This window comes from Salmo trutta, chromosome 18 (assembly GCF_901001165.1).
Source record: "Salmo trutta chromosome 18, fSalTru1.1, whole genome shotgun sequence".
NCBI classification, from domain to species: Eukaryota; Metazoa; Chordata; class Actinopteri; order Salmoniformes; family Salmonidae; genus Salmo; species Salmo trutta.
Window position 1 is genome coordinate 34543932 of NC_042974.1, and position 15739 is coordinate 34559670.

The 15739-nt window shown below is 44.2% G+C and overlaps 1 protein-coding gene across 2 annotated transcripts in view; it reads left to right on the forward strand.

Moving 5' to 3' along the window:
* Positions 1–15739, forward strand: part of LOC115153222 (SH3 and PX domain-containing protein 2A) — a 107409-nt gene that overhangs the window by 41204 nt on the left and 50466 nt on the right. For both annotated transcript variants that reach the window (XM_029698433.1, XM_029698435.1), the window contains one exon: positions 3170–3201. In XM_029698433.1, coding sequence (XP_029554293.1) covers positions 3170–3201 — 32 coding nt within the window. The remainder of the gene's footprint in view (positions 1–3169; positions 3202–15739) is intronic.

Consider the following 15739-nt stretch of genomic DNA (forward strand, 5'->3'; position numbering starts at 1 on the left):
AATGTAACTGGGGACCCCTTGTCTAGGGGCTTTTGCTTAATTGGAAATGAAGGTGTCATTGACTCTATACCTCACTGACTCTGTAATGCATACGTGTCTTCACTTATCATCCCCCTCCTCCCTCAACCGCACACACTGCATGATTCTGTGGGTAGGTCAACTCTCCATTGATTATAATGACTCCAATTACTTTTGACCTCGAACCAGGGGTTACGCATGCAGGGGGCAGACTACGGTTACGGACAGCAGTATTTGTTTAGCATATACCTCGAGTGGACTCAGTCTCTTGGCTGAAACCCAACTGGCTGAAAACTGTGTGCAAAAGACTAATATCTCACACATTCCATGTCTAATGGGCCCACCAACAAAGAATGAGCTACAGTCAGATACAAACAGCTGGTTATTCTCAGCTCAGGATGGACCCATACAGATTCAGATTTAATGATATATTTAAAACCCCCACCCATACATTGAATGTTTGTGTGTGTGAGAGTGTGCATGAGGGAGAGAGTGGGTGTGAGAACAATTGTTTTGAGCTAGTGTATGTGTGCGTGTGCGTGTGTGTGTGTGTGTGTGTGTGTATGTACTGTATGTCCATGCCCTTTCCAGTCAGCAAAAGGTTCACTTCACTGCAGAAAGCACTATCACATTGTCTTAACATGTTAATAGTGTTTGGACATATTTCTCCCCTCACCTTCCCCACATCTATTCGATTTTACTGTTGGTGGGAGTGTGTTGAGCCAGAGAGTATGCACACATTCCTCTCCTGGGAAGTGTATTATTCCAGCTCTGAGGCACGGGTTACTCACAAGCCTGGCCGATCCAGCATCCCCCGGTCCCCCCACCCCAACTTTCTACCCCCAAAGCTCCCCAGCCCTTCTACCCCACCCTCAGACCTCCATGGTAATGCGTTTCATATGCCACTACGGCCCAGAACCATAAACAGCTAGCTCCTGAGGCCAGCAGCCCAACCATCCAACAAAACAGCTCTATTCTCCTGAGTGGCCCTCAGGAAAGAATTGGCTGAAGTGGTGTAGTGATTCTTGATGTGTACAGTATGTTAGGGAGAGGGGTTGCGTTTAAGATAGGTGTACAACTGGAACTTATACTGTAGCTGCATACTGTAACCTTAACTACATCAACTACCTCAACATACATATTATGAATCAACTATAAATTAGCTACTTATTAGTACTTGGCTAGTTCCATTTCAGTAAAATGTGTCCTCTTTAGGTCACTAAGTCAGGATAAACTTTAATAAAGTGTTCCAAAAAGCTATTGTTCATTTGTGATACAGTACAAGTTGTCTTGCTTAGAATGTTTGTGTGTTGTTTTTTTGCAACACAAACCTACTATGTCGGCTGGGAATCAAAACGAGCAGCATATACGATTATTTCATCTCTCACCCTTGAAAATCTAAAGTTATAACATGTTTACAGTAGGAGTGTTATAGTTGTTATTCAGTAATGTACAGGCATCTCATCTGGATCTAATGTTTAGAATATGCATGCATGTATGTAGATTCCATGTAACAGTTAGTGGCAATTTGTAACTTTTTGGGCAACCTGACCAAATTCACATAGAAATGTGAGCTATAGATTTAGGTAGATCTGTTGTTCTATGTATGCTATTTCTATGATTCCCGTTCTTAAGTTTTGTTTTTGTGTCTTTTACTTTCAGTTTTGTACACCAGCTTCAAAACAGCTGAAACAACAATATTTTGGGTTATGGAAAATACACTATATTTCACAGAGGTTTAGATGGTACAATGATTATCTACACTATAATAGCTTATTTTGTAATAGACTGAAATTAGGCAAACTATTCAAGTTTTAGCAACCAGGAAATGGCGGAGCAATTTCTGCATTGTGCAACTTTAAATGAAAGTGTCTTTTCAACTGATTGTGTTGTTATTTCAAAATTACGTAAGATTTAATGAGTGCCAAGGTAACTATTTACATGTCTCTTAAGGCACCATATAAAATATGACTCTGCCTAGTTGTGTGTTTCAGAAAATTCCTCTGAATATTCAGGACTCCCGAGTGGTGCAGTGGTCTAATGCACTGCATCGCAGTGCTAGAGGAGTCACTACAGACCCTGGTTCAATTCCAGGCTGTATCACAACCGACTGTGTTTGGGAGTCTCAGGGAGGTGCACAATTGGTCAAGCGTTGTTAGGGTTTGGACGGGGTAGGCCGTCATTGTAAAGAAGATTTTTTTCTTAACTGACTTGCCTAGTTAAATGATAAATACAAAATATTGAGAGATACCCCAGCAGGTACATTTGGTTCCTTGGAAGTTGTGGTAATGTACGTTTTCGGTTTCACATTGGTTCTTAGAACGAGGCCATACGTTTCCTTACTGGTAAAACTGAAGGTTTTTTAAACGTTCTGAGAACAGAAGTGAACATTTTGCCTGTTCTGGGAACGTACATTTTTAGATTGCAGGCAGGTCTGAGAATGTTTTACTATGGACCTTGAATGTTTTCCTGGGAGGCTAAATGAACATTCTGAGATCGGACAGCGTAGGTTATTTGAGAACATGTTTCAATAACTCATCATTTTGTTTAACTGTTTTGAAATCCAAGCACAGATATGACACATGGAAATTCATTTGCTTAGGCATTAATCATGCAAACATATTTATTTTTTCTTGTGGCACAGCATCAGTGAGGTTTGAACCTATGATTTTCTGTTCTTTATCTATGAAATTAGTCCACTGCGCCACCAGGATGGAGCTAGCATACCATGTTTTTTTTAACTGTCCATTTTAGTCTATTCAAACACCCTGTTTCAAAGGAAACGAGCACCCATTAAGATCAGGCGTGTCCATTTCATTGCAGTGTTCTCTGTCACTGACACACGCACATTGCACACACAAACACATGCCCAACATTCACCAATAAACATACGCAAATCAAAAACCACTCATTTTCTCTCACTCTTTCTTACACATACTGTACACACAGCAATCTCCCTCTATCTTTTCCCCTCATTCTCCCTCTCTCTCTGGCATGCTCTGTGTGGGGTGCCTGTCTGTGTGTGCATTCTTAATGAGGGTTAGGCTGGTAGCTGGTAGGGTACAGAGTCCTGTGTGGGACAACATGCTCCTGCTTTGACCTCGCTCCCTGTCACACACTTACCATGACTCTGGTGTTGCTTCTTTTTCAGGGACTATGGGGGATCCACCAAACACAACTCAGGTAAGACAAGTCACCTCCCAGCTAGCACATAATGTTCTGAGAACCATCCCATCTAGCACATACTGTTCTGAGAACCATATGTTTCTTAGAGCTTGGTGAGAGCATGTTTGTGCTATGGTTATTTTGCATGCAACCTTCCCACAAGGTTCTGTGAATGGTTCAGGACACCCAGCACATAACGTTCTGAGAACCGTATGTTTCTTAGGTGGGAATTTCAGTACTTCAGCATAACGTTTCCTCATGGTTCTATTTAAAGTCATTTTCTCAACATTTTCTGAGAAATTTAAGAAACCACATTTTTATGTGCGAATTTCAGTACTTCAGTATAACATTTTCTGGAGGTTTCCTCATGGATTTAAAGTCATGTTCTCAGAACATAAAGAAAACTTTCCATAAAACCACAAGAAACCATTAGTAACGTTCAAAGAATGTTCTAAGAATGTTACTTAAAAACAGCATCAATAAAACTCTCTCTATCCTCTATCTCAGGGGTTCCTAAACATTTTTTGGCCCACAACCCCATTTTGATATTAAAGACAAATTAAGACTCCAACATGTAAAAACAATTATGTAATCAACGGCCGATGTTTATGAGGCTATGAACGTCTATTACAAATCATTCTCACAGGACTTTGAAAGTATTTAAATCTGAAGGAAGTATGGTTTGAAATGAAATGCATCTGAAACTTATTGGTAAATTCAGAAAATCATCAGGCAATAATATTGTATGATCTTCTGTGTAGAAAATAACTATTTCTTGTCCACTCTGTTCTAATGAGTCCTGCGTGGCTTGTGGGCATTTTAGAGGAACACGTATTGTACGTGTTCCTGAGAGTCTTATCTATCATTGATGGAGTCGTAATATTTTGTAGCACAAATGGTTCCAAGGATAGAGCCACATTTGTAGTAAGAAAACAGAAACCACTGTTTATTGTAACCAAATCTAGCTGCTACCGAAGGTTATTGACGTAACCCCGGTTCTATGAACCAAGCACATTTTTTTCAGAGATTCTCTAACACCATTTTCAAATAATTTGTTTGGGAAACCCTGCTCCATCTTGTTAAGTGTGTTCTGGTATGTTGGCCACACCCACTAATTGGCCTCACCTGATCTTAATGAGTGCTTGTTCCTTTGAAAGGGGGTGTGTTTGAATAGACAAAAATTAAAGCTTTGTACAGAGCCTTGAAAAAGTGTTCATCTCCATTGGACATACACAAAATAGTTTAAATTGGTGAAGTGAAATGGAAAAAATAAGTTGTTTCAAAACATCCTTTAAAATAAAATACGGAAAAGTGGTGCATGAATATGTATTCACCCCCTTTGCTATGAAGCCCCTAAACAAGATCTGGTGCAACCAATTACCTTCAGAAGTCACATAATTAGTTAATTAAAGTCCACTTGTGTGCAATCTAAGTGTCACATGATCTGACACATGATCTCAGTATATATACACCTGTTCTGAAAGACCCCAGAGTCTGCAAAACCACTAAGCAAGGGGCACCACCAAGCAAGCGGCACCATGAAGACCAAGGAGCTCTCCAAACAGGTCAGGGACAAAGTTGTGGAGAAGTACAGATTAGGGTTGGGTTATAAAAAAATATTAGAAACTTTGAACATCCCACGGAGCACCATTAAATCCATTATTAAAAATGGAAAGAATATGGCATCACAACAAACCTGCCAAGAGAGGGCCGCCCACCAAAACTCACGGACCAGGCAAGGAGGGCATTAATCAGAGAGGCAACAAAGAAACCAAAGATAACCCTGAAGGAGCTGCAAAGCTCCACAGTGAAGATTAGACTATCTGTCCATAGGTCCACTTTAAACCGTACACTCCACAGAGTTGGGCTTTATGGAAGAGTGGCCAGAAAAAAGCCATTGCTTAAATAGAACAATAAGCACACACGTTTCATGTTCACCAAAAGGCATGTGGGAGACTCCCCAAACATATGGAAGAAGGTACTCTGGTCAGATGAGACTAAAATTGAGCTTTTTGGCCATCAAGGAAAATTACATTTTTGGCATAAACCCAACACCTCACTTCACCCCAAGAACACCATCCCCACAGTGAAGCATGGTGGTGGCAGCATCATGCTGTGGGGATGTTTTTCATTGGCAGGGACTGGGAAACTGGTCAGGATTAAAGGAATGATGGATGGCACTAAATACAGGGAAATTATTGATGGGAAACCTGTTTCAGTCTTCAAGAGATTTGAGACTGGGATGGAGATTCACCTTCCAGCCGGTCAATGACCCTAAGCATACTGCTAAAGCAACACTCAAATGGTTTAAGAGGAAAGATTTAAATGTATTGAAATGGCCTAATCAAAGCCCAGACCTCAATGCAATTGAGAATCTTGGTATGACTTAAAGATTGCTGTTCACCAGCAGAACCCATCCAACGTGGAGCTGGAGCAGTTTTGCCTTGAAGAATGCGCAAAAATCCCAGTGGCTAGATGTGCAAAGCTTATAGAGACATACCCTAAGAAACTTGCAGCTGTAATTGCTGCAAAAGGTGGCTCTACAAAGTATTGACTTTGGGGGGGGGGGGGGGGGGGGGGGGGGTGAATAGTTATGCACCATCAAGTTCATTTTTTTGTCTTGTTTCTTGTTTGTTTCACAATAAAACCTATTTTGCATCTTTAAAGTGGTAGGCATGTTGTGTAAATCAAATGATACAAACCTCCCCAAAAAATATATTTCAATTCCAGGTTGTAAGGCAACAAAATAGGAAAAATGCCAAGGGGGGTGAATACTTTCACAAGCCACTATTTGAGTTTAAAAAAAAGACATGACATGCTAGCTCCACCCGGTGGCACGGTGGACTACTTCCATGGATTGAGAACATAAGATCATATGTTTGAATGTCACTGATGCTGTGCCACAATTAAAAAGAAATGTGTTTGCATGACTAATGCTTGTCTGTGCTTGGAGTTAAAAACAGTTAACCTAAATTAGCAGTGTTATTAAAAGTGTTATTGAAACATGTTCTCAGTACGTTATTTAATTACCTTCAAATAACCTAGCATTTCCATTTTCAGAACATTAAACCTCCCAGGCAGGGCCAGACTAGTGCATTTGGGGCGCCGTGGCACCAACTTAATTGTGGGGGGGAGAATTCAGATGACTTACTGCATTTTAACACGTTTTGCCATGGTGCAGAGAGAAAAAGTTGCAGTTTTATAATGCTATTCTACAAATTTTGTCATGAAGAAAGTTTTTGTTGTTGTTGCAGTTAAAAGATGATTTCCTGGAATTCTACACATTTTGCTGTCATCTGCTATCTGAGGGCCCCCTGACCAAATCAGGAAACTTGTAGCTTCGTTTACCAGAACCAATGGGACACCAAAAATGTACGTTCCCACAATTTCCAAGGAACCAAATGTGCTAGCTGGGCTAATTTCACTCTATATATCTCTCTATATTGAACAGCATTAAATATAGAGGTGCATATATTCTGCTCTGTTGCATTGCAAGGTGTCCTGTTTGTAATATTTGTTGTCAGTGGTAGTATGTTCTATTTCGATTAAGTTATTACAGTATTGTATTACTTTGGTTGGTTATCGAGTTAGCTGCAACAGGTCATGTAGCCTATGTGATGATGTATGTAAGTCCATTATTGAAATTAGTCTGGTAGGTGCGTGTGTCTGTGTCTTGTATCTCTGTTGGCAGCATGGCAGCATGTGTGTAGGCATATACTGTATGTCTTTGTACCAAATAGGCAGACAGTAGTAAAGCATTTCTTGGGAGTCCATAGCCTTTCCACCGACAGTTAAACAAAGCTCTATAATGTCATAAGTGTATAACAAGACCAACTCAGCTCACGATAACATATCAAGTCTCTGCTTAAGACACACAGCCAAATCATACATGGCTCATTGTGATGAAAGGGTTAAGCAAACAGCATTGGGTGGGATGGAGCACCTGTTTGTACAGCTATGCTGTGTATTGGCTGTGCCTGGGTTGGGTGCTGGCTGTTGAGGCAGTGAGTGGGCTCAGTGCATGGGGATATGGGCGTGGGTGGGGTTATACAGAGGATTCAGAGGGTCTGGGGAAGCAGCTGTGCATCTGCGGTATGACCGTGTGTCTGTTAGCAGCTGTGCATCTGCAGTATGACCGTGTGTGTGTGTGTGTGTGTGTGTGTGTGTGTGTGTGTGTGTGTGTGTGTGTGTGTGTGTGTGTGTGTGTGTGTGTGTGTGTGTGTGTGTGTACTTGAGTCTTCAGAATTCTAGACTCTTGATACCAGGTGACAAAATGGGAGGTTAAATTATTCAGTGATTCATGAAGCTGCCATGGATTTGACACAAACATTCTGTGAAAAAGTACTTTACACATACAGTAGACCTAGAGTATTATGCAGTAAATAGTACAGCTGAATTTCTCATTCTTCTCTCTGATAGGAAAACACACTTGAAGTTGCCACGAAATGAAACGAGACTCCAACCTAATTTCATTCTATACTCTATGGTATTGTGCCTTTACGTATCAGTGAATTCCATTGACATGATGAAATGGAAAGCTTGCCTTATTTCAGGTGTGTGTCTCTGTCGTAGCCAACATTCAGACCGTGCTACATATTGCATTTCTTCCAGGCTGGAATAATAAGTTATTCACAGTTGTAAACGTTGCCGTTCCGATACATTTTAAATGGTTACAGTAGACGAACAATGATGAATTAATGAATGGGTCCCATTTTATTGTCCCTTGTAAACAACTTTAGATTAAGATTGATAGCCTTGGAGGAAAAGTGTCATCTCTCAAGATGCTAATATTTTGCCAACCAAGTCTAGTCAAAGCTTCTACATCTTAGTCTTAATAGACAGCTCAGTGACCATATCTCCTTTTGAAATCTTCCTCCGGCACACCAGGTCACGGGGTTAACTGTGCTGAGATATTGGTATTACTTTATTAAACCAGGACAGCGGAGCGAGTGTGCGAGTCTGTGGTGAACTTGTGCTGTAGCTGCAGTTTATGGTCCACATAATTACATGATGTTGGTCTCCCCTAAGAGTTTACTGAAACTGTACCCTAACAGGAAAATGTTGCCCCAGGCCTCCAAACTGCTGGCAGTTAGTGCGTGGTTTAGCCAGACTGGTTACCACTGTTTACCTGGCATGGACATGCTGCAGAAATCACAGGCTATCTTATACTCTGACGTAGACAATCAGTCATTCATAGCATCGTCATTATTCTCTCGCTCTCTCTCTCCCTCTCTCTCTCTTTCTCTCTCTTTTTTTCTCTCTCTCAGTGGCTTGTCATCCCCTCACCCACCCGCCAGCTATCTTGAATGTCTTTCTTCAATGTCAGTTTATCCAGGGTTCGAAAGTTTCAAGTTCTGTTATTTATTATGAACTGGTGAATTTTCTCAGAGGTAAACCACTGGGTCCCTGATTAGGACCAAAAAAGAATTTACTCCATTGATTATGATGTTAAGATAAAGAATAGATGTCCCTGAAAACCACTGTTCAGTTACGAATATATTACTTGCCCAATGATTTGCTCCTTCATGTGGTTTCAGTAAGGTTTTGGCTTGTATCTCAGTAATTGTTCTCCAACTGTGACCTCCCCTACAATCAAATAAAATGCAAATGTTTTTGTCACATGCGCTGAATACAACAGGTGTAGTAGACCTTACTGTGAAATGGTTACTTACAAACCCTTAACCAACAATGCAGAGGTTTTTTTTTAAGTACAAAAAATTTGCTCAACTAAAGAAAAAATAGTAACACAATAAAATACCAATAATGAGACTATATACAAGGAGTGCTGGTGCCGAGTCAGTATGCAAGGGTACAAGTAAGTCAAGAGCCCTATTTTGAGTCCACTTCATTCTTTAGATCTGTGGCTCTATATGGGTCAAAACAGGACATACCTTACTAGTTGTTCATGTATATCTTAACTCTTTACAGTGTCTAGCCTTGCCTATTATTGCTCTCTACACTAACTTGATATAGAGCAGCATACAGCTGTTTGTCTGTGAGCAGCTTTACTGTGTTACTTAGGATAACAGGACTGAGTGGAGAGAGAGATAGAGTATGAGAGGCAGAGCGAGAGTCAGAGAGAGTGAGTAAGGGAGAGAGAGTCGAAGTCAGAGAGAGAGAGACGGGAGAGAGAAGGAGAGTAAGGGAGCGAGACACAGAAAGAGAGAGAGTGGGAAAGAGTGTCGGAGTGCTTGGAGGCACTGTGCATGTGAAAAGCAGATGGAGAGGAGGTTTACGTGGCAAGTGGAAACCATTTCAGTGTTTCGCATGGACCGGGGGAGTGTGTGCACAGCCGAGCTGACTTTATTGAAGCTGTGGGGCTCAGGGGCATATAGAGAGAAATTGTGTGTGTGTGTGTGTGTGTGTGTGGGGGGGGGGGGGTATCGGGTCTGTGTGTGGAGGGTCAAGGGGCGCACAGAGGTAATGGGCTAGCTATTCGTGAGATTTTAGTCTGAATGTAGTTGAATGTGTGCTTCTTTACCACTTAAACAACTGTGGACTGTTTCAGCAGTCACACTACCCTTGCTTGATAAACAGCCATTGAATACTGAGCTCTTTGACTGATCCTGCTTCCCAGATACTGGGCTTTTATTCACATGCTGCAAGGGCAACAGCACCTGAAAGATTTCATTAACTCAGTCTCACTTGAGTGTAACTGCCATTTTATAATAGCATTTTCTAGGGTTAGACAATGCGAGGCATACATTTGCACCATTCTTACATTTTTTTTATAAAGATATTGTATGGATATTTGGCTAAACTAACTCTATAATACATACAGCAGTAGCAGAATTGCATTATAAACTGACTAGTCTCTTAAACCACAAAGTCAGTGTGTGCACTGACAGCTTCAGTTACTTTTTGCAGAAGTTGATAACTCCATCAGGAGTTCTACTCAGGGGTCAGCGTAAAGCCAAGCCTCCCAGTTTCTGACAGTGACAATTTGTCACCTTGGCCTCCGACATGGAACCAACCCCTCCTAACCCCGCAGCAGACAGCTAGCTGGAACACAAAAGCAATCGAGTCTTCGTCTCATAATAACCAGTGTATGCCAGAAAATATGATAGGAAACCAACAGACACTAAATAAGGAAAAGGGACTGGCTGATGAGTTTCAATGCTGAACAGCTGTTGAGTGTCAACTCAGCTAACAATTCTAGGGAGAATTTTTGCACCGTTACATGTAATGTTCCCCTAATGTTTGAGTGTCCAGTTTTTCGTTAGAATGTTCTCTTAACTATGTAAGTTAGCAAAAACCTTCTGGGAACCTTTTTAGCATGTTTTGGTGTTTAAAGTTAATGTCAAGCAGAACATTCACTATATATATATGTATGTGGACACATCTTCAAATTAGTGGATTCGGCCACACCGTTGCTGACAGGTGTATAAAATCGAGCTCACAGCCATGCGATCTCCATAGACAAACATTGGCAGTAGAATGGCCTCACAGAAGAGCTAAGTGACATTCAACATGGCACTATCATAGGATGCCACCTTTCCAACAGAATATCTGCCCTGCTACAGCTGCCCCGGTTAACTGTAAGTGCTGTTATTGTGAAGTGGAAACGTCTAGGAGCAGCCACGAAGTGGTATGCCACACAAGCTCACAGAACAGGACCGCCGAGTGCTGAAGCGCGTAGTGCATAGAAATCGTCTGTCCTCGGTTGCAAAACTCACTACAGAGTTGCAAACTGCCTCTGGAAGCAACCTCAGCACAAGAACTGTTCGTCGGGAGCTTCATGATATGGGTTTCCATGGCCGAGCAGCCACACACAAGCCTAAGATCACCATGCGCAATGCCAAGTGTCGGCTGGAGTGAGGTGAAGCTCACCGCTATTGGACTCTGGAGCAGCGGAAACGCAATGGAAAAATCTGGGTTTGGCGGATGCCAGGAGAACACTACCTGCCCCAATGCATAGTGCCAACTGTAAAGTTTGGTGGAGGAGGATTAATGGTCTGGGGTTGTTTTTCATGATTCTGGCTAGGCCCCTTTGTTCCAGTGAAGGGAAATCTTAACGCTACAGCATACAATGACATTCTATACGATTCTGTCATTCCAACTTTGTGTCAACAGTTTGGGGATTTAAAAAAATTTTCTTATTTAACCTTTATTTAACTAAGCAAGTCAGTTAAGAACAAATTCTTATTTACAATGACGGCCTCCCAAAAGGCAAAAGGCCTCCTGCGGGGATGGGGTAGGGGATTAGAAATTGAATTTAGAAAAATAAATATTGGACAAAACACACATCAAGACAAGAGAGACAGGGAAGGCCCTTTCTTGTTTCAGCATGACAATGCCCAAGGCACAAAGTGAGGTCCATACAGAAACAATAATGCCTATGATTTTGGAATGAGATGTTCGACGAGCAGTGTATCTAGAGCTTATCTAGAATGTGGTTACAATATTATTAAGGGGTCCTGGGTGCCGCAGTGGTCAAGACGCCACTACAGCCTGGCTCCTGGTCACAACCGTCCGTGACCGGGAGCCCTCCGACTAACCATCAAACAGGCAAAGCATCAATACAGGACTAAGATTGTGTAATGGTCTGGGTGTAGCTGGTGCAGAGGAGTCAGGCGCAGGACAGCAGAGATGAGTAATAAAAGTAACTTTACTCAAAAATCACCAAATACATGTAGATATACCAAGCCCACACAAACGGACCAAAATACATAAAACAAACACGCACAAAAACCATGGGGAAAACAGAGGGTTAAATAAAAAACATGTAATTGGGGAATTGAAACCAGGTGTGTTAAACAAAAACAAAACAAATGGAAAATGAAAAGTGGATTGGCGATGGCTAGAAGGCCGGTGACGTCGACCACCGAACGCCGCCCGAACAAGGAGAGGGACCGACTTCGGCGGAAGTCGTGACAGTAACCCCCCCCCCCCCCGACGCGTGGCTCCAGCAGTGCGTCGACACCGACCTCGGGGACGACCCGGAGGACGAGGTGCAGGGCGATCCGGATAGAGACGGTAGAAATCCCGCAACAATGAAGGGTCCAAAACGTCCTCCACCGGCACCCAGCATCTCTCCTCCGGACCGTACCCCTCCCACTCCATGAGGTACTGAAGGCCCCTCGCCCGACGCCTCGAGTCCAGTATGGCTCGAACATCATACGCCGGGGCCCCCTCGAAATCCAGAGGGGGCGGAGGAACCTGTCCAGCTCCCACACCACCGGTGCCACCAGGCAAGAGGCCGGAAGTATGGGAGTGTGATCCATGGACCACTCCTCTGTGTCATACATCCGGGACAGTGCGTCAGCCTTAGCGTTCTGGGAACCTGGTCTGTAGGACAAGGTGAAAACGAAATGGGGAAAAGAGCATGGCCCACCTTGCCTGGCGAGGGATCAGTCTCCTCGCCGCCCGGATGCACTCCAGATTGTGGTGGTCAGTCCAGATGAGAAAAGGGTGTTTAGCCCCCTCAAGCCAATGTCTCCACGCCTTCAGAGCCTTGACAACAGCCAACAGTTCCCGGTCCCCCACATCATAGTTTCGCTCCGCCGGGCTGAGCCTCTTCGAAAAGAAAGCACAGGGGTGGAGCTTTGGTGGCGTACCCGAGCGCTGAGAGAGCACGGCTCCTATCCCAGCCTCAGACGTGTCCACCTCCACTATGAACGCCAAAGAGGGATCCGGATGAGTCAGCACGGGAGCCGAAGTAAACAGAGCCTTCAGGTGACCAAAAGCCCAGTCGCACCGGTCCCCCCTTCAGCAGTGAGGTAATGGGAGCCGCTACCTGACCAAAGCCCCGGATAAACCTCCGGTAGTAGTTGGCAAACCCTAGAAACCGCTGCACTTCCTTTACCGTGGTGGGAGTCGGCCAATTACGCACGGCTGAAATGCGGTCACTCTCCATCTCCACCCCTGAAGTGGAAATGCGGTACCCTAGGAAGGAGACGGACTGTTGGAAGAACAGACATTTCTCAGCCTTGACGTACAGGTCATGCTCCAACAGTTGACCAAGCACCCTGCGCACCAGGGACACATGCTCTGCGCATGTAGCCGAGTATATCAGAATGTCGTCGATATACACCACTACACCCTGCCCGTGCAGGGCTTTCTCATCTACAAATGCCTGGAAGACTGACGGAGCATTCATCAACCCGTACGGCATGACGAGGTACTTATAGAGCCCAGAGGTGGTACTAAATGCCGTCTTCCACTCGTCCCCCTCCCGGATACGCACCAGGTTGTAAGCTCTCCTGAGATCCAGTTTTGTGAAGAAGCGCGCCCTGTGCATTGACTCTATCGCACTGGCTATGAGAGGCAGCGGGTAGCTGTACCTCACAGTGATTTGGTTGATACCCCGATAGTCAAAAAACTGCCCAAAAGCGACGGGTGAACTCCGCGTACTGGTCCAACACTGCTTCTCCTTCCCCCCATACGGCATTGGCCCACTCCAGGGCTTTCCCTGAGAGACAGGAGACGAGGGCGGACATGCTCTCACGTCCTGAAGGAACCAGGTGGACGGTCGTCAGGTAGAGTTCCAGCTGGAGTAGGAACCCCTGGCATCCGGCAGCTGTCCCATCATACTCCCTTGGGAGCACGAGCCGAATCCCACTGTGACTTGCTGAAGGAGGGGTGAACGGTGGTGGTTGTTGTAGTGGTGCCGGTGGAGGCGCTGGCAGAACTCCTCCTCTCTCCCATCGGTCCATTGTCTGCAGCATGCGAACGTGGCGGTGCCGAGATGTTGCAACATGGTCGCATGCTGCTGGACGCACTCCTTGACATCGAAAGGGGGGTTGTCTGCTCCCGCTGACTCCATTTTCTGGTGCATGTTTCTGTAATGGTCTGGGTGTAGCTGGTGCAGAGGAGTCTGGCAGCAGAGATGAGTAATAAATGTAACTTTACTCAAAAATCACCAAATACATGTATATATACCAAGCCCACACAAACGGACCGAAATACATAAAACAAACACGCACAAAAAACATGGGGAAAACAGAGGGTTAAATAAAGAATATGTAATATTCTTGTTCGGGCGGCTTGTTCGGGCGGCTTTCGGCGGTCGACGTCACCGGCTTTCTAGCCTCCACCGATCTACATTTCTTTTTCCATTTGTTTTGTCTGTATTGTACACACCTGGTTCCCATTTCGTTTTAGTTATTTCCCTATATAACCCTCTGGAGCCATCATGGTTTTGTGCGTGTTTATTGTTGTCAGTTGTCTCGTTTATGTGATTCTGTATTTTCGTTCTCCTTGTTGGAGGATTATTTTTGAGTAAAGTTACTATTATTACTCATCTCTGTGTCCTGCGCCTGACTCCGTCTTACCCACATCACCTAGACTCTGACAATTGAAACCAGGTGTGTAAAACAAAGACAAAACAAATGGAAAATGAAAAGTGGATCGGCGATGGCTAGAAGGCCGGTGACGTCGACCGCCAAACTCCGCCCGAACAAGGAGAGGGACCGACTTCGGCGGAAATCGTGACAGATCGATACAGGACTGCCCTCTCCCACCTGGACAAAAGGAACACCTATGTGAGAATGCTATTCATTGACTACAGCTCACTACGAGGCAACCTCTCCCTCAACGTGATCAAGACAATGGAGATGATACAGGAAAAGGAGGACTGAGCCTGCCCCCATTCTCATCGACAGGGCTGTGGTGGAGCAGGTTGGAGCTTCAAGTTCCTTGGGCGTCCACATCACCAACAAACTAACATGGTCCAAGCACACCAAGACAGTCGTGAAGAGGGCACAACAAAACCTATTCCCCCTCAGCAGCCTGAAAAGATTTGGCATGGGTCCTCAGATCCCTCAAAAGGTTCTACAGCTGCACCATTGAGAGCATCCTGACTGGTTACATCACTGCTTGGTATGGCAACTGCTTGGCCTCCGACAGCAAGGCACTACAGAGGGTAGTGCATACGGCCCAGTACATCACTGGGGCCAAGCTTCCAGCCATCCAGGACCTCTATACCAGGCAGTGTCAGAGGAAGGCCCTAAAAATTGTCAAAGACTCCAGCCAGCCTAGTCATAGACTGTTCTCTCTGTTACCGCAAGGCAAGCGGTACCGGAGCGCCAAGTCTAGGTACAAGAGGCTTCTAAACCGCTTCTACCCCCCGGCCATAAGACTCCTGAACATCTAATCAAATGGCTACCCAGACTATTTGCATTGCTCCCGCCCCCCACCTCTTTTACGCTGATGCTACTCTCTGTTATTATCTATGCATAGTCACTTTAATAACTACCTACATGTACATATTACCTTGACTAACCGGTGCCCCCGCATATTGACTCTGTACCGGTACCCCCTGTATATAGCCTCTCTATTGTTATTTTACTCCTGGTCTTTAATTATTTGTTACTTTTATTTCATTTTTTAAAACTGCATTGTTGGTTAAGGGCTTGTACGTAACCATTTCACTGTCAGGTCTACACCTGTTGTATTTGGCGCATGTGACAAATACAATTTCTATCAACATGTTAAATGTGCAACCAGAGGGAAAAGAATTCTAGATCACCTGTACTCCCCACACAGAGACGCATACAAAGCTCTCCCTCGCCCTCCATTTGGTAAATCCGACCACAACTCTATCCTCCTGATTCCT